Source organism: Crocodylus porosus, unplaced genomic scaffold (genome assembly GCF_001723895.1).
Source record: "Crocodylus porosus isolate Cpor-Errol unplaced genomic scaffold, CroPor_comp1, whole genome shotgun sequence".
In the NCBI taxonomy this organism is placed as follows: Eukaryota; Metazoa; Chordata; order Crocodylia; family Crocodylidae; genus Crocodylus; species Crocodylus porosus.
In genome coordinates, this window is record NW_017728943.1 from 103,558,275 (window position 1) to 103,577,931 (window position 19,657).

Sequence of the window (19,657 nt, forward strand, 5' to 3'; positions counted from 1 at the left end):
GAAGTGGTGCAGGCTCCTACCCTGGGGGTGTTTAAGAGGAGGTTAGATGAACATCTTGCTGGGGTCATTTGATCCCAGTATTCTTTCCTGCCATGGCAGGGGGTTGGACTAGATGATTTGCTCAGGTCCCTTCCGACCCTAGAAACTATGAAACTGTCTGCATTAATTGGAGGATGTATAGGTAAGTGTCCCTTATTTCTGCTTTCCTCCTCTGTGATCACATATGGCCTGATCTGACTCCCATTCAGTGTGAGGAAGATAAACTGCCGTTGACTTGAATGGGAATTCGACCAGGCCCAAACGCTTTGCCATTCTTCATCTTTCCTGCCACATTGTTTCTGTGTATTTTCAGTGCATCTTTATATGAAGGAAAAATTCCAGAATCTCTCATGTTTTATTCTCGGAGCAAAATCATATTCCTCCAGTAGTTGCTATAAATAGTTGGTTAGCTATGTTTCAACATTTTGCCTGCTTGTTTGTTTAAGATTTTCTGTAGCTTAATACCCTTCCATTACACTTACCATGAAAAGGATTTTAAATCTGTTTTTTTGCAACTTTACTTTCTAACTATAAATAGATTGACTATGCTCCTGTTTTTTGATGTTTGGTTGACTGAAATGACTCCCGCCATTCCAGAGAACTTTACCTGCTAAAAGTGGTCCTCTCAAATTCTCATAAATCCAGAACAAACACTTAAAGTTAGTGTAAAGTGTGTTTGTTGTGTGCATGAGCCATCTTTTTTATGGAAGGGGGAAAGAAATCCCCCCCAAAATTTGCTAATAAAAATCTGATATTTCAAGGAAGCTTATTTATTCACTTAATTTTCATTAAACTCCAAGTTACCTTGTCTCTCATAATTAAATTTTTGCTATAGTTTGGATGGCATTTGACTATTACAAACAGCTGTCCTTAATCACAATCTCTTTGGTTCAAGACTTAAAGCTGTTTTTTGTAATTTGGAGTTTTGATGCATGAAGTAATCATTTAGATCATCATTTCAGCTATTTAGTGATGTAATATTACAGACACAGCCCCCTGTTCTGTCTTCTTGTTTTGCTTCTTTTTGGGGTTTTTTATTTATTTTTGTTTTTTTCACTTTTTCACCTAGAAATGGTCTTTGCTAAGCATAACCACTACCCTAAACACAGGTCCTGTTCAAGACCAGGCCTCCACTACCAACTCTATCATAATTCAAATTAAATAGCAAGTTGTTGATATTTTATTCATCTGTTAACGCAGTGGTTTTTAGGCCTTGGCGAACATTACACTTATGGTGTAATTCTTGTATTAAACATTTCATATATGACAATATGCCACACGTTCAGCCAAATTATAGTGCCACAAAATGGCAAACAAGCTTCAGAGATATTCCACAGTTTATATAGATCATTTTGTGTAGCTAGTTTGTATGATGCCTTTAAAACAAAGGTGTATCATGTGGTTGGCTGAAAGACACCCAGTCTAGAACACATGCTGACAGCCAGATGATTGTTTGAATCAGCTGGGGATATCCCGAAGTTTGGAATACAACACATGGAACACAATCCTACTGGGAAGCTTTCAATGGGCTCATCTACACATGCAATTAATGTGCCTGAATTTTCTTCACAGAAAATTAAATATTATTAAATGCTATTAAATACTTCCCTCCTCTGGTCTTCTGTTCTCTGGGCTAAATAAACCCAGTTTCCTCAGCCTCTCATAAGTCATATGCTCCAGCCCACTAACAATTTTTGTTGCCCTCCATTGGATTCTAAAATCTTTCTGTAGTGGGGGGTGGATAACTGGACGCAGTACTCCAGATATGGTCTAATCAGTGCTGAATAGACGGGAATAATTGCTTCCCTTGGTCTGCTGGCATTGCTCCTGCCAATGCCGCCCCGTATGCTGTTAGCCTTTTTGGAAACAAGGGCACACTGGCTCAAATTCAGCTTACTGTCCACTGTAATTCCCAGGTCCTTTTTTGCAGAGCTGCTACTTATCCAGTTGGTCTCTAGCCTGTACCAGTGCATGGGATTGTTCCGTCCTAAGTGCAGGACTTTGTACTTGTCCTTATTAAATCTCATGAGATTTCTTTTGGTCTAATCCTCCAATTTGTTGAAGTCTCTCTGAATCCTAGCCCTACCCCCAAGTGTATCTACTACTCCTTGCAGCATGGTGTCATCTGCAAACTTGCAGAAGGTTGCACTGTATCCCATCTTCCAGGTTGTTGATGAAGATATTGAACAAAACCAGCCCCAGGACTGACCCCTGGCGCACTCTACTTGATACTGCTGCAAACTGGACATCAATCCATTGATTATTACCCTTTGAGGCCGATGATACAGCCAGCTCTCTCTCCACTTTAAAGTACATTCATCCAACCTGTACTTTCTTAGCATGCTTGGAAGAATGCTGTGGGAGACCGTATCAAGAGCCTTGCTAAAGTCAAGGTATACCATGTCTGCTGTTCTCTCCACATCCATAGAGCCAGGCATCTCATCACAGAAGGCAATAAGGTTGGTCAGGGATGACTTGGGCTTGGTCAATCCATGCTGACTATTCCTAATCAACTTCTCCAAGTGCTTAGAAATGGGCTGAGGTGAGGCAAGCTGGTCTATATTTGCTTGAGTCCTACTTTTTCCGTTTCTTAAAGATGGGCTCTAGATTTGCCCTTTTCCAATCATTCGGGACCTCTTTCAGACACCACGAGTTTTCAAAGATAATAGCCAACATCTCTGTAATCACATCAGCCAGCTCCTTCAGCACTGTTGGGTGTGTTGCATCTGGCCCCATGGACTTGTACACATCCAGCTTTTCTAAATATCCCCTAACCTCTTCATTCACCACTGTTGGCTGCTCACCTCTTCACAAACTGTGCTTCCAGGTGTGCGAGGATCCGGAGCCGCGGCTGGCGAGCCAGGCTCATGGCCTCGGTCATGGTTGGTTTGGTCGAGTGGTGGCAAATTGGAAACGGACAGGTTGGGATTAGTGGTGGTCGAGTCTGAGTGGCACACACGCTTATGGTTCCAAATTAAATGGTTTATTACACTTATGCTTTGATGGCATAGGTAGGATCTTCAGTTACAGTAACAGATGTAAACAATAAACAGCGGAGGGTTCTGTTGGCCCACGAGGTTCACAGAGAGCCCTTGCTTTCTACCCCTGGAACCAGTCCATGGATAGGTGCAGCTGCCCTCTGTTAGTCCCAGGGCTGGTCAACAGCTCATTAATTGGGAAAAATGAGCGAACAAATAACACAACTGTAACACGGTGCACACGATGTGTCACGTGACACCAGTCCCGTAAGGATGACAAAGAGAAGCGGTGATATTGGAAGCCGAGGTCAAAAACCAGGTTAAGTTGAGCCGAGGTTGCAGCCAAAGTCCAATGGGTGATCTGGAATCGTAGTCGATGAACAGTGCCAAGGTAATTCGAAAGCCAGAAGGGAACAGCAATGGAGCGCCAAACAACAGCAATGGAATGCCAAGTGAGGGAGGAGATCAATAGGCCCTTAAGCCTAACTGTGAGACAGTCCCTGCCAAGGCAGCCTCTGTCTCCAGCTAGTGCGATCTCCCCCCGAGGGAGGGGCTCACTGAACTTTTATTTGAATTTGGTAGCCAATCAGAACGCTCTCCACAGAGAAATTTCTAGTCAGATTACCTCATGTCAGGTTCTGACTGAGCATGCTCTCAGTCAGAAGCTGACACAGTCTGAGCATGCGTCTGTGGGGAAAGTAGGTCAACAATGATTGACAGCTCCGCAGGTCACCCAGGGGGCAAGGACTGGGTGAGCCTTGGAACTTTCCACTCACAGAGTCCAATATACATGTCAGTCTCCATCTTCTGTGTTGGCAGCATTTAATCAGAATTTTGCTCTGACACCAGGTACAGAAGTCTGGGAGCTGACTTTGCCTGTGAAGACAGGTAAAAAAAGACAGTGAGTGCTTCACCTTTTTCATAGGTTTATAGATGTAGGGTTGGAAGGGACCTGAGCAGATCATCAAGTCCAACCCCCTGCCTTGGGCAGGAATGAATACTGGGCTTATATGACCCCTGGTAAGTTTAAGTTCATATGACCCCAGCTAGGTAATTATAAAGCTCCCTTTTAAAGACCCCTAAGATAGGAGCCAGCACCACTTCCCTTGCAAGCTGGTTCCAAATCCTGGCCACCCTGACTGTGAAGTAGTGCCTCCTGATGTCTAGCTTGAACCTACTCTCAATTAACTTGTGGCTGTTATTCCTTGTTACTCCGGGGGGGTGCTCGGGGGAACAGGGTCTCTCCCATTCCCCTCTGGTCCCCCCTGGTAAGTTTATAGACAGCCACCAGGTCCTCTCTCAGTCTTCTCTTGTGAAGGCTGAACAGATTCAGGTCCTGTAGTCTCTCCTCCGTAGGGTCTGTCTTGCTGCCTCCTGATCATGCAAGTGGCCCTCCTCTGGACCCTCTCAATGCTGGCCACATCCCTCCTAAAGTGCAGCACCCAGAACTGGATGCAGTACTCCAACTGTGGCCTGACCAGTGTCGCAAAGAGGGGAAGGATCACCTCCTTGGATCTGCTCATGATGCATCTGTGGATACATGACAAGTTGCGGTTAACCTTACTGACCGTGACCTCACATTGGCGGCCCATGTTTATTTTAGAATTGATAATGACTCCAAGATCTTTTTCTGACACTGTGCTTTTGAGAAGGCAGTTCCCCAGCCTATAGGTATGCTGCTGGTTCTTTCTGTCCAAGTGCAGTACCCTGCACTTGTCAGTACATTTGCCCACCCCTGTAACCTGTCCATGTCCAGTTGTATCCTGTCCCTCCCTTCTAGCATGCCAACCTCGCCCCAAATCTTGGTGTCGGCAGTGAATTTGACCAGGGTGCTTTTCACCCCCTCATCCAAGTCGCTAATAAAGAAATTGAACAGTACGGGCCCAAGCCCTGGGGATCTCCACTACCCACATCCCTCCAGGTCAAATATGACCCATCCACCACCACTCTCTGGGTGTGGCCCCCTAGCCAATTTGTGACCCATCTGACTGTGTAGGCATCAATGCCACAGTCGCCTAGCTTTTTAATGAGAATGAGCTTTTTTACCCCGCATCATCTGTCACTAGGTTGCCTTCTCCGTTCAGTAAGGGACACACACTTCATCTTCCTAGTGTTGCTGACATACTTGTAGAAGCACTTCTTGTTATCCTTCATGACCGTTGCTATAACAATAGCTGGTGAAATAATATAAATATCAAAATACCAATTTTGGCCTTAAATTCAGCTACATGTACAAACCAAAATCGGGAAAGAAAGTGAACCAGAAGCTTTGCAGAAGAGATCTTTACAGAATGAAATCAAACTTTAGTTTATTGGTTCTGCTTGCTGATTTTGCGTTGCTTTGGAAATTTGAAATACTGTAGCTATAAGTGTGTGCAGTGTTGCTGGCACTTTTAAAACTGCAGTTTAATTTCAGTTAGATTACTGGCTTGTTTCCCATATTAATGATAAAATGGGAGATGATTATTTCTATTGTGACTATACTAAAAGAGCTGAGGTAGGAATTAACATCCAGTTGTGGCAGGCATTTTATTAGCAGGCTCTAAACAGAGAAAGCTTTTGTAAACTAAGGAGAGAGCTTTTTGTCCTGAGTGACCTACAGCATACATATCCATTGCCCCTCTTCAACTATCTGGGAAGTATGTGGGATAATATATGCTAACATTTTTTCTCTCTGGGACATTGTAGTGTATAAGTTTTTTCTGACTCTTATTGCAGGACAAGGCTGTGAGAGTGTGCTCTCCTTCGCCATCCACTGGCAGAGGAACAACCATGTAGCTTAGACAGTTTCTGTGTATAAATGGCTGTGTCGCTCCTGTTTTGGTGTGGTTCAGAACCTGGGACAATCAGAACCGCCTCAAACGAAACATCTGTTTACAGCTGCAGATAACACACTCTACACTAATCATCTCTAAACAAGGAGGAAACTGGTAAAACATACCTTCTGGATAAGTTTGATAAGATTATGCACTTATTAAGTGCATAATCCCCCACATCTCCAAAGTGTGGACAGGCACAGAGGATATCTGCAGACTACAGAAAGTGTAGCTATGTTTATAGGTATTAATGGCATTTGTTTTATTATTTGTGCAGCTGGCAGTGCTGCTGGTAGTTAAAGTTATCTAATACCTTCCACTAGAATCCTGGTTTCAGCTCAGACAACTTTTGTCAAATTTGAACAGTTTGGGCTGAAATTGTCCATGCTGGATGTCTGCCTCAGGCTAATTATTTTGTAAAGCTTCAGCAAAAATGGTTTAGCTGTTTCTGAGAATGTAGTTAGAGAAAAAATAATTGTTTGCTGACACTACACATTTCTTAGAGTTCCCTTTGTGTAGCCCTAGCTCTTTAATTCTCTGGAGTAGAGTTGAAATTTGGTGGAGTGTTGCCCTAGGTTGAAAAAGATATTTATGACTATCCTATTAAAATCCATCGACTTATGAGCCTCTGAAAAATCTCCTTTTGCATTTGGTCAATCAGGTTTGTTAAAATGCTGGCAGCTATTTTTTTTTCCCTTTGTCTGTTTGCAAAGAGTATGCTTCAGCTTTGGGCTGCAGGGGCTGAACATGACTTTATCTGCAGTTCCTGTTTTTGCTGTGTGGCACCAGACACAAGAAGTGACCAAAAGGAAAGCTTCTGTTGTGCTTTCAGTACTTTTATTACTGACATCCAGTCAGCAGGGAGGAAAAAAGGAATTAGCATGATTCAAATGCAGGAGAGTGAACACTGGGGCAGAGGTAAGGACCAGGGGTAGCAGTGGGAAGAGATGGGGACAGAGTTCCTTTGAAAGCAGGCTGTAAGAAAACACAGGTAAGTGTATTGAAGCTCTTTGCAAATGCAAGTTCAACCTATTCAGGCTGTTCATTAGCCCTGCAAATGCAGTTGTATTAAAGAGTTTTCTCCATTTGTATACAAAGTCTTTTCAAGGAAGTTCCTTTGCCCTTGTCCTCCTTTCTCTTGCAACATATGTAGCCTTAGGAAGAGAGTTGATATGTGTATAAGTTGCACACATACCCTTGCACAAATCAGTTTACTGACAGCTGAATACCCAAAATGTTCTCCAAACTTCATGTGAAAGGAAACACAAGTAAGTGTGTGGTTATGGGTGCAGGAAATTTGTTTTGAAACTAATGGTGCAGGTAAATGATTTTTACTTTTGGCTGACCCTTGGATAAAAATGGAAAGGAAATATCAATATATACTGAATCAGTATTTTTATTGCAAGAAATTGGTCGTAACATAAAGGAAGGGAATTGACTTTGGCTAGTCTATAGCAAATTGTATCCACACATGCATCTTGGGTATTTTTGAATACTTCCTTGACAGCTCCACTTTTTGTTTTATTACTTTGGTTTGCAGAAAATCCTTTCTATAGTTTAATTCATATTTTTAACACTTCACAGTTTTTGGCATTATGGTATCAATTACTCTTCATTTACTATTGATTTTTTTTTAAAAGTATGCTAAAATTGCTTAATCATAAGTGTAGAGTATTAAAACAGTTTGAATAACTTTGAAAAATCTAGTAAAACTAGAATGATGGTGAACCCAAGTAGGAATGTATTTGCATTGGATTTACTCCATGTCTTTCTAATACCTAAATGTAGTTTAAGCTAAAATATTTTTTTAAATAACTAAAGTTAAAAATAACTTTCAGTGAAAGGTGCCTGTTCAATCATATACCAAGTTGACTTTTATATTCTTAGGTTACAGACTGACTAGATAACTTAAATATAATCGACTGACATTTCACTGAACAATTAGAATCTATTACTGAATATTGACTGTTCCTTGGTGATGTTTTCCTTAAAGCGTACTATTGATTCACATACCATCATGTTCCTGATAAATATACCAAAATACTTACTACTAGAAACATGGTCACAGTTTGTAGAAAACTGCATACCGTATTGGCTTCCCTTTTGGAATAATCGTAGCTTGCTTTGAAATCTGCTCTGAAATTTTAAGCAAGGACTAAAAACCTGCCAGAAAAAATGTATAGCACAGTAATTGTCTCAAGTACAAACTCCAGCAGTAATCTCCAGACATGAAAGATAGGGGATATTTTTTATAGATGTACAAGTGGAGTCATACAAATTACTGCATATGTTACCCTAAGAAAGTAAATCGTATTACTATTGAAACCAACTGATAGCTTAGGAAGATTAATTTACTGTCAGCCAGTCTGTGTTATGTTTTGTTAAAACAGAACTGTTTTGAGGATGTTTAAGCATTAAAGCATAGTGGTCATTTTGCAGTTGATGTGTATGTGTTTTGATGGAGTGTTGCCATGAACCTATATTAGATTCAGCCTGATGCAGCAGTATGATGTCCAAATCCTTTTGCATAGCAGTTGATCAGAATTTCCCCATGGAAAAACCCCTCAATAGGAGACTTAAAAACAGAAAACCTTCATAAGGTTCTATGTTCTTTAGATTTATTCCTATTCTCGTAAGACCTGCATAGGATTTTCACTATGCTGCAGTTCACAGGAGTGGATCCAAAACTCTTGGCCTTCAGCTGCAGTATTTCCATATTCCAAAATAGGAGTAGGATATACTATGCCTGTGACCAGGGTTGTCTCAGACGCACTGGGAATATCTTGATCCAGTCCCATCTCTGATCTTTAACCTTTCTTCTTCCCTTTTGTAAAGTCAGGTTATTATTGTAAAGTGATTTGTGATTTATTCTGGGAAAGACCATGCTAAATAAATATTTTATTATCCTATTAGTTCTGCATGAACAGGAGACCAAGTTCTATACCAGTGATTCTCAACCTTTTTAGACTCAAGGCACCCTAAGGAAAATAATGTTTCTTAGTTTTCACTTGTGTTTTGACCATGGAAAAAAATAATATAGCTGTTCAGCTGTTGCAAAGAACTCAGAAAGATCACAAGTCAGAATGTTTTTAATAATACGGATTCCTATTTGATATCTCTAGGTTTATCTTGTGAATCTTCATATTTGCACACCTAACAGTGCTAACATAGTATAGCACCTTGTGGGACTCTTGAAAGGGTCTGAAGACACTCCAGGGTGCCTTGTCACCCTGGTTGATAATCACTTCTATGTTGATGTATATGATTGTTCTTTTTAATGCTCCTGGTTGACAGCTCTGCCAGCAGAGAAGGGCTATAACTGGGCATATCTGATTTTTTTTTTTTTTGTTAACAACAAATGCGTGCCGTATGTGAAAGAAATTCATAACCCTTCAATTACAAATGTATTTTAATCTGATGGCAGCATTTGCCATGTACATGGAGGTCAACCTGCAACTCTTATTTTATATTTCTATAATATTTAGAAATAAGATAAACTTGATAGCTTCACATTATAGCTAAGTTCCAAATCCTAAAAAAAACACTTAGTCTTCTGAAGTGCAACTTAGCATCTAAATTTCACTTGAGTCTAAGAGTTCCACAAAATACTTGCCTGATTGCTTAAACATCTGAAAGTACATAGATATTTGAAATTCTGCTACTGCACATATGGAGAAGTGCTGCCTGAGCTCTGTGTCTCTGGTACCTCTTTATTGTATAGATCCATTTGGGAATCCCAAATTAGGTGTTCCTTGGTTTGAGTCATTTGAGGAGCCTGAACTGGTAAGCATTCTCTGAGCATACCAAGTGGGGAGAGAAACTTTTCAGTTCAGCATGAAACACAACAATCTTGGCCATGTTTATTCAAAAAGTACATCTGGAGGAAAAGATGATATCCATTTTTTCTTTAATAGTCTAGTAGACAAAGTACTTGACCAAGAAGGGGGATACCTTAGATATAGGCCTTTCTTAGCCTGAGGAAGTTCAAGCCAACTTCTCCCACTTCCCAGGTGTTCTAACAGACCCCAGGAGGCCAGAAAAAGAGAGCAAACAAGGAGGAGCATGATTGTAGCCAAATAGTAAAGGTATTCAGCAAAAATGAGGGGAGCCCTGAGTTCTGGTCCCTGCTACAGGTGTATCTTATATATTTTACATTAAAGGTCATTGGATAAAATGTACAAACAGCACTGGGAGCAGAGTCTGGAATCATTATTCCCAATTCTTGGGCAAGTTCTCTTATCTCTGGACTATTATGTGAAAGGTGGTGCATTTTAGGGGTGTGCGAAACGGGCTGTATTCAATTTGGATTCAGCCTGAATTGAGGACAGTGATTTTATTTGTTGATTTGGATCACTGTCCCCAATTCAATTTTGGCTGAATCCAAACCTGAAGATTCGATGCTAATTCGGTGAATTAGTGATTCGACCATAGACACAGTTTTAAATATTTTTTTTCTACGTACCTCAAGGTACCAGGCACAGCTTGTGAATGCTGTGATGGTGGAGTGGACAGAGCGTCCCACAGGAGCATGGGGGGAGAGACATGCCGACCTGGCTCAGTGACTGGCTGCAGGGGTACCCTGGGTACCCTCCCAGACCCAGGAGGCACCAGTCACCAAGCCGGAGCAGGGAAGGCATGTGGGGGCCCCCTGCTGTGCTCCCTGTGGACCTGGAAGTGGAGCAGAAGTACTTCTGGTCCACTTCCGGGTCTGCTGCTGAGCATGCTACATCTGCCCCAGCATCTTGGCATTCACGAGCCACCTGGTACTTTGAGGTATGTAGAAAAAAAATTTAAAGCTGTGTCTATTTTTGATTCATTGAATCTCTCTGAATCGAATTGAAGGGTTCTGATTCCAATTTGGAGAGATTAAAGGGTCTCCTGATTTGATTTGGAGATTCAACCACTGAATCGGGCTGAATTTCTGCTGAATCGAATCAGGGACCAAAGCTTTGCACAGCCCTAGTGCATTAGCACCACCCTAGCCGTGTATTAAAGGTGAGGCAGTCATCTATATCTAACAGGATAATTTGAGGGGCCAAGTTGAGGATGGTGTTTTAGTCTGAGAATCCTAGTCTTCTGTAGGTGCCTATCTCTATGTTACAGTTAGTCACAAAAGTGCATAAAAAGGTAGGAGCCCAAAACCCCTCTCCTCTCTAGGTGTTTTCTACTCTCTGGTTTAAGCATTCCTCCACTCAGTGTGCTGTCTGTTGTAACTCTTATTTTTAGATGGCCTCTTTCCCCATTTACTATATATGGAACTTAGGCACCAGACTCACCCTTATGAATTCCACTCTGTAGCTGGACACCTGAAAGTTTATAAGTTTCTTTGTGCATTTGGACCCAAAGTTCTGTTTCTAGGTAGGCACAGTTAATGGTAATTAACTGTGAAATGCTTCTCTGGGTTCATGGTTCATAGACATAGACTTCAAACCAGAACACTGTAAAGCTCATGTTACTGTTTTGCACTCAGAAAGTGGTTTTTTACATGACAATTTATTTGTTAGGATTAGTGGAATTAACATTAGGAAGTGTACAGCCCAATCTAAATCCTGCTGAGCTTGATGGCAGCTCTACTATTGACTTCAGTTATGTTTGGGCCCTTAGTACATTTCTGCTTTGGCACCAGTTCATCAAATAGAAGTTTGATTTAATAACAATAATAATAGTGTTTCTACAAAATCTGCTTTGTCATACATGGCTAACGTATTCTCTTGTCCTACGCTTTCCTCCCTCTCATGAAACAGACCCATGGCAGTTTCTGAACATGTCCTTATAAATTCATCTGTATTGTCAATAATATTTAGGAATATCTACATTATTGACAATATTTCCATTTAGGCAGCTAAAAAAACCACGAGTAGACTGAGTCAGTGTTATCTGAATGTGGGTGGCAAACAAATAACAGCTTCTTTTTAGACAAAGCAGTAGGCTGTTGAAATTTCATTGCCCTAGAATTGTATTTATGTTCTGAAGTATATTGTTGTAGAACACATTTTAAGAAAATTCATATTTTGAAATATTTGCTTGTGTAATTGCAACATATCCATGGAACTATTTTTTTTCTGGGAAAAAGGAAGAGTTAGTCTTTCTTAATTGTTCTTTCCCCATTAGGGCACTTCAAGGGTTGTTATACTTGCTAAATCATTCTTGATATTTTATGGGTCTTGACATTTGTCTGCCTGGCTAATAAAAAGTTTTAAATATCACATTACCCAGAATTCTTATTTCTACCTGGTTTGTCATTTACAATGTACTATAAATGCCTCTAAAATGAAAGTTTGAACTCTCTTTGTCTTTTAGGCTTACATATATGAAATGCATTCAAGTACGTTTTCCCATAAATTGACAGGACACACAGAATCGGTCATCAACGTGGCTTTTAATCCTGCATCTGCACAGGTACATTTTCTCCTAATTTATTGTTTGTAATGTAAGTATACGTGTTCTTCTTGGTACATGCCTTTGGTACCAAACAAGCATAATCTCTTTCCCTTTCCTTCCCTAACTCTCTAGTGCCTGGGTGTAATTGGCACACCATGTAGTAGTAGTCTGTTATAAGCAGTCAGACCTCACCATTGGGTTGACCTGAAGTGGTTTGGCTAAACAGAACCTGTATATGTTGCATGTAGCGTACCTTCCACTGGCAGATTATATAGTTTTAAACTGACTGATTACCCTGACTGAATGCAGACATACCACTGTGGTGTAGGGGTCTGAAAAAATAACAGAAGAGAAAAGAGTGAGACCACTGCTATTGATGATCTGTAGTTTGCTTACCTTACAGCACTGTGTCACGGAGTGGGTGCAGGGGCGGCTGTGATCCTGCTAGCACCCCCTGCCGTGTCCAGTTAAGTGATTCAGCACCTTCAACTCGCCTGCCACATCTTTGATGTTCTAAGTTCAGTAAGGGAGGCTGCCTTGTCCCGCCTGGGACACTACTCCGCACTATGCCCCATTCCGATTGAGGTGCCCCAGTGCACCCCTGCCTTACGGGCAATGCATGCCTCCAACCTCCTCTTTAGCATGCCCCAAGCCTCGCAGTTCTTCGTGGACGATATCTGGTCCTGTTGTCTCCCTGCACCCTGCCTGGCGCCTCTGGGTTAGCCTCACAACCAGCGCCCCTTTGTCTTGCGCCTCTGGGTTTGTCTCGCCCAGGCTACGCCCCACTGGAAACTGTCTTACTCTTTCTACGCACCTCGCCCCCTCAGGGGGCCTCTCGCCCACCTCTGGGCTTTCCTGCCCCTCTCGGGGTCTCTGCCGCGCCTCTCGCCCCCCTCTCGGGGTCTCTGCCGCGCTCTCTGGGGCCTCGCCCACTCTGGGGCCTACACCGCACTCCTCGCACTTGCCGCCCTCTCTGGGGCTCTACCCCTGCGCTTCCCATGGTCGTTGCCCCCTCTGGGGCCTATGCCATGCCTCTCGCGCTCGTTGCCCACTCTGGGGTCTTGCTCGCGCTTTTCCCGTGCTTGGGGTTCAGGTGGCCACAGCCGTGCCTGGCCCCTTGACCCTTTCCTGGGTCGCTTGCCCCACCAGGCAAAATACTGCCCTCACAGGCTGGGGTCTGAAACTCTGCACACCGCGCCTCTCCAGCGCCAACAGCTGTGCCCCACTGGCACCACTCGCTGTGCCACTACTGGGCACCTGGGACCCCCAGGTTATTGGGGAGCTCCCATGAGGCCTCCTCACACCCCTACAGCCTCACCCAGTCCTCCGGTATAATGATAACTGAACTGGGAGCCAAACGGCTATAACTCAAACACCAGAAGCCTACTGGCTTACAACTCAATCATAAACCCCGAGCTTATAAACCCAGCTCCGCTCAATGCTGGCTCTCTCTCATACCTCTGTCCGGGTTCTCTCTCTCCCCTCGCATCATTGCAGCTGGTCAGACTGCCACCATTGACTCTGCTGCTCAGCTCTCCGGCAGAGCTCCTGCTCCTGCGGCTGCCAGAGGGGAACTGCTAGCCAGGCTCCGGCCTGGGCTGTTTATAAAGGCCCGGCCCTGCCCCCTCCTGGCCACATGACCTGCCTGGTTGCCCTAGCAACCAGCACCTCGGCTGCCCTGGCAATTGATAGCTAAGTGTGCATCGCCCTCATTAGTAGCGAGCACCCTAGTGCTCCGCTACACACTGATTCTGTTTCTCACTGTCATTATGTTTCTATCAGGAGAATCTCCAGTCTTTCAGTAGAAATGTGGAGCTGTATAAGTGTTCATTTAGTTTTTTCCATTCAGAGGGAACATGCCCCCTCTAGGAGAAAGATCTTCCAGGTAAACATTTGGAAGATCTCCCTTGCGAGAGAGAGAGAGAGACTCTCACAAGAATGAATGTTTATATGCCACTCCACCGCCATCCTTGGCTAGGAGAGGAGTAGAGCACCTGCCTGCTGCTCTCCACCTCCTTCCCCAGACTGGGGACTGCCAGCTGGGAAGCATGGGTGGAAATGGGAGGAGAGCCTCTCTGAATCCAGGTCCCAGTCCCTCTGGCTTTGAAATTGCTGCCTATGCCACCTAGCTGGGCAATGTAGGTGGCAACAGAAAGCTAGGGGAACAGGGACCTGGGCCCAAGCTCCTCGACTATTTTTCTCTAATTCTTACCAGTAGAAATGAACACCTGTCTATGGGCACTGTCTTCTACCTGTGTCTGTTGATTGTGATGTAAGTGAAGGTAAGCCATTAAAAAATTTTCTGCTTCCCAAGTACTGTTGCTCCTGCATGTTTTAGGAGGGAGACGATAGTTTTTGAAAAAGAAGTTTAGCTAAACTGGTGGCCCTTTATGAACTTTAGAGAACATACTCACATGAACAGTGATAGTAGAACTCCTTTAAAAAACTTTTTATAAAGTTTTTATTTAATGTTTTATAATGGTTTCTGCATAGGTAAATGATACTGAAAAAATGTAAATGGTAATACTAATGAAAATGTCATTTTAAAGAAATGCCGTATCATTCCCTTTTACTTTTTTTCATAAATATACTGCAGTTAACTTACTGATGCACTTAGTCAACTAAGATTTAACTAAGATGGATTATCATGTTAAGTGTTGTGTCTTCCTGGAATCTTTATTTTACAAGTTTACATTTTATATTCCTTGCCCTACCCCTTTATTTTATAAGAACAGAATTACTTAACATAGTGGGGGGGGGATTGGGGGGAAAGATATAAGTTGGTTTTGGATGGTTCTAAAACAAGCAGAGGCAAAAGAAACACCCTGGGGTTCTTGAAACATTTAATTCTATTAGTTAACTGAAGTATTAGGAGAGGGTGAGAGGACTGCCCAGAAATAAAGCTATGTGCTGCAGAAATCCTTAAAATGGGTTCTAATCATGGTTAACACACTACACACCCAAACGTCCTCTGTCATAATCTATAGCTCCTCACCTATCTCTATCCAGAATTATTTTTATTAGTAAAAAACCTACAACAGTAATCTTTATCCTGTTACAGTTTATCTGTGCATTAAAAAACATGGATATATATCCTTTGGTCATGAGGAACCTAAAGCTTGCTTATAGAAAGCTCAGATTCCAAGAAAAGATGGTATGACAAGTTTAGGGTATTCTCAGGATTCAACACTTAACGATTTAAATAATACTGAATTTGAATAATAATTAATATAAATACTATTGGTAGTGTCCCAGGGGAACAGGACCAGAAAAGGTGGAAGCCTCATTCAGAGGCAAACCCCAGAACTAAGTAAAAAGAGAAGAAAACAATATACCTGTTGCAGGGGCTGAGAGGAGCGAGGAAACATGCAGCAGGAAACTGCCCATGTGGTTTGTCAGCTGCGCCCATATCCAGCTGGGGCCGGGTGACATCGTGATGAGACGCCACCTGTCGAAGATGAAAAGCAGCCACGAAAGTGCTGGCAATGGAACACCGAGGCCAGGAGGAGCAGCAGGAGACCACGAGGTGGAAGGTGTCTGGCCACTGCGGTCTGCAGTGGTGACAGCAGTGGCAGCGACAGCTGGACCTGTGAAGAGTCCCTGAGCCGGGGAAGAGCAGCAGGGATCAGAAGACCTGGCAGGGAGACCAGCGGTGGCAGCCGGAGGTGTGGAGGATTCCTGAGCCGGGGAAGAGCGGCAGGGATCGGAACTGTTGTCAGGGAGACCAGCAAGGGCAGCAGGAGCTGCGAGGGATCCATGTGCTAGAGGAAACCAACGGAGGATCAGTTGAACCACCGGAGGAGCCAGCAGCGGCTCCAGCAAGAGCCGGTTGGGGAGCTCACTTCACAGGTGGAGCTCCGGGGTGGAGGTGGGTCCTAGAGGAAGGGAGAGAGAGACCCCGGCTGAGGTGAAAGCACAGACCCTGACCCAGAGGGCATGTTAGCCTAGGGGTGTTAGGGGCTAGCACAGCACAGGATTTTCCGCCCCCCCCGTGGGCATTCCCCTTCCTTTGGTTCTCCCTATTATCGTGCCCCTTAGTAGTCACATGGTTGATTCATTAATTTGTCGGGTCACTACAGGGAAAGGGGCTATGGTGAAGGTATTGTTTGTGTTCTTCCTTCAGGGTTTTCTATTTTAGTTCCCTGGCGAGAGTAGAGTGGCAGTGCTCTTAGCGCCAAGCTAGGGTAACCAGGACGTTGCCCAAGGGGAAGAAGGAACCACGGGAGAATGCAGCAAGGGCCAACAGCATCAGGCATAGAAGGCCCAGGGCGCTCGTCTACAGGAGGAGATGTGAGGAATGGGGAGGATATCAGCAGGGGATTGCCGTGAAAGATTTGGAGGCCTACCTCAAAGGATGGCACGTGGCTGGGGTGTAGGGGAGGTTGGAGCCCTGTGAATGTCCACCGTGACGCGTGACAGCTCTGGAGGCATCCTCACAGGGGATCCCCTCCACTGAAGGATCATTCAAAGTCATGGCAGGAGAGCCTGGGGGTCACCCTGGGGGTAGCTGAGAAACCCTCTGGGGTCTGCATGAAGGTCCCTGGCAAGCAAGGTCAGCAGCTCGGTCAAAGGCGGCATGAGAGCGAACCGTCGCAAGGAGGTGGGCACAGGTAGCATGTAACTTCTATCACTCTGCCAGTTTTTGTCTACAGAATCATAGGAAAATGGAAGTGACCTTAAGAGTAGAATTTGTGCCAGAAGTGCACTGCAGCTTCTTTAATCTTAGAGTTTCCCTCATATACCTGCTGCCACTGATTATTGCAAGGGCCCTGTCACTTGCCGCCCATGCCTGAGGGCCAGGAGGTGAAAACCATGGCATGTTTAAAATCATGTTTTTTGCTTCTTGGCCATCAGGCACAAGTGGTGAGCAATGGGGCCCCTCCACTAATCAGTGGCAGGGAGGCATGGGGGGGAAACTCCCAAATTAAAGAAGCCACCATGCTGCACATTTCCAGCATGAATTCTGAGGATCCCTGCTCATAAGTTCATCTAGTCCAACCTCTTGCTCAAGGCAGAATTATCCCTGACTAAATCATCCCAGCTAAGTGTTTATGCAACCTGCTCTAGAAAATTTCCAAGGATGGGGATTTCACAGTTTCTCTTGGTAGCCTGTCCCTGTGCTTGACCACCCTCACAGTCAAAAAGATCCTCCTAATCTCCAACCCTATTCCCCCTGCTGCTGCTCCTAATCCTGTCCCCTTTGACCACAGAGAATTGTATCTCCATCTTCTCTACAATCATCCTTCAGGTATTTGAAGATTATCAAATTTGCACTCAGTCTTCTCTCCTCCAGATGAAATAATCCTAGCTCTTCCAGTTTTTCCTTATAAGTCTTGCTTTTCAGGCTCCTAATAATTTTTGTTGCTATCCACCGGATTCTTTCCTATCTCTCACATCCTTCTTGAAGCGTGGGGCCCAAAACTTGATATAATACTCCAGGTGAGGCATCACCAGTGCTGAATAGAGTAGAAGAATGACTTCCTTTGGTTTGCAAGTGACACTCCTGTGAATACAACCCTGTATGCTGTTGGTGTTTTTGCATCAAAAGCACATTGTTGGCTCATTCAGGTTATGGTCTACTATAAATCCCAGGTTTTTCTCTACACTACAGCAACTTAGCCAACCATTCTGCAGTCTCTATTTGTGCATGCAGTTATTCTGTTCTAAGTGCAAGACTTTGCCCTTGTTCTTGCTGAATATCATCTGGTTGACTGCAGACCATTTCTCCAGTCTTTCCAGGTCATTCTGGATCCTAGACCTGCTCTCCCTCGTATCTGCCACTCTATCCAGCTTGGTGCCATCCACTAATGTTAAGTGTGTTCTCAATCCTATCACTGAAAACGTTAATCAGGCTGTTGAACAATACTAAACCCCCTGTGATACCTCCTCCCATCTACACATTGATTCATTGCTGAATACTGAATCCAACCAGTCCCATATCCATCTTATAGTGCTTTCACCTAGTTTACATGTCCTTATCTTGTTAATAAGAATATCATGGATACACATACAAAAAGTTTTGCTAAAGTCTAAATTTGTCACATCCACTTCTCTCCCCCCCTCACACAGCCTGTCAGCTTATTATAAAAGGAAGTCAGGTTGCTTAGACATTACCTGCTCTTGGTGAATCCATTCTGGCTGTTCCTGATCACTTTGCTCTTTTCTATGTGCTTTGAAATAGATTCCTTTGAAGACCTGCTATGATTATTGCTTGTGCAATACTAGTAATTAAAAGTTTGTTTGTAAACGCTCTTCTGGGCTGGAATTATTCCAGTGACTGGTACAATGGAATTTTAATACTGCTTGGATCCTTTAAATGACATCTTAGTACATACAATGAAGTTGAAGGTCATCCTACCCAAAAGCACACTCCAGGAACAAGAGAATCAAAGAAATGTAGGGTTGGAAGGGAATTCAGAAAGTTATCTAGTCCAAGTCCCCTGCACCAGTGTTTGTCTAGCTTGCTCTTTAAAAGCTTCCAAGGATGGAGATTCAACAACCTATCTAGGTTCCAAGGTGTAACCACTAGGCCTGTGCGAATATGGAACTATTTGATTTGGATTCAGATTTGACCAATTTGGATGCCAGAGATTCAGTTCGGAGATCTGAATTGTTTTTCTGATTTGATTCGGCCAAATCACTTCAGAAGATTCAGAGCCGATTTGGCCATCGAGTATAAAGGGGAATCAATGAAATATCTATAACTTTGTTGTCTTTTGACTGATTTGGATGAAACTTGCAGGGGTAGTAGCCACTGCTAAGAGCATGACACAAGCCCAGTTTCAAGATAATAGGTGCAGGGGTTTCTGGGAACCTACACCTCAAATTCCTGAAAGCAAAACTCATGTCACATGTGTGTGGTAGGCCACAATGGGGGGCACTGGTGCTTATGCCTGCCCCACAATGGGGTGAAAACTGCAGAGATGGTAGCTCTTACTGAGGCTACAAAGCCTGCCAAGTTCCAAGGAGATGGGTGTAGGGGTTTCTGGGAAACTGCACCTCAAACTGCTGACTTGGTGCAGGGTTGGCACATGGAATCAGTCTTTGGGTGCAGTCCAGTATACCAGCTTGACCATGCATGCTGACCCAACCCTGTGCACTGGATTTGGATTATGGAAGGGACCTTGTAGATCTTCAAGTCTGACCCCCTGCCTGGGCAGGAGAAAAAACTGGGCTCAAATGATCCCAGCTAGGTAGGTATCAAGCCTCTTCTTAAAGATCCCCAGGGTAGAAGCTAGCACCATTTCCCTTGGAAGCTGGTTCCAGATTCTAGCTGCCCTGACTGTGAAGTAATTCTTACAGCTGTCTAATCTAAACTTACTCTCCAACAACTTATGGCCATTATTTCTTGTTATGCTAGGGGAAACAAGGTCTCTCCCAAACCCTTCTGGTCCCCCCTAGTGAGTTTATAGACAGTCACCAGGTCCCCCCTCAGCCTTCTCT

General features: G+C 43.7%; 1 protein-coding gene across 3 annotated transcripts in view; it reads left to right on the forward strand.

Annotated features, from left to right (window-relative positions):
• Positions 1-19,657, forward strand: part of WDR27 (WD repeat domain 27) — a 252,852-nt gene that overhangs the window by 145,694 nt on the left and 87,501 nt on the right. For all 3 annotated transcript variants that reach the window (XR_002103700.1, XM_019549918.1, XM_019549919.1), the window contains one exon: positions 12,134-12,232. Coding sequence is in view for 2 of the 3 variants with exons in the window: in XM_019549918.1 (XP_019405463.1) it covers positions 12,134-12,232 (99 nt within the window). In the remaining variant the exon portion in view is untranslated. The remainder of the gene's footprint in view (positions 1-12,133; positions 12,233-19,657) is intronic.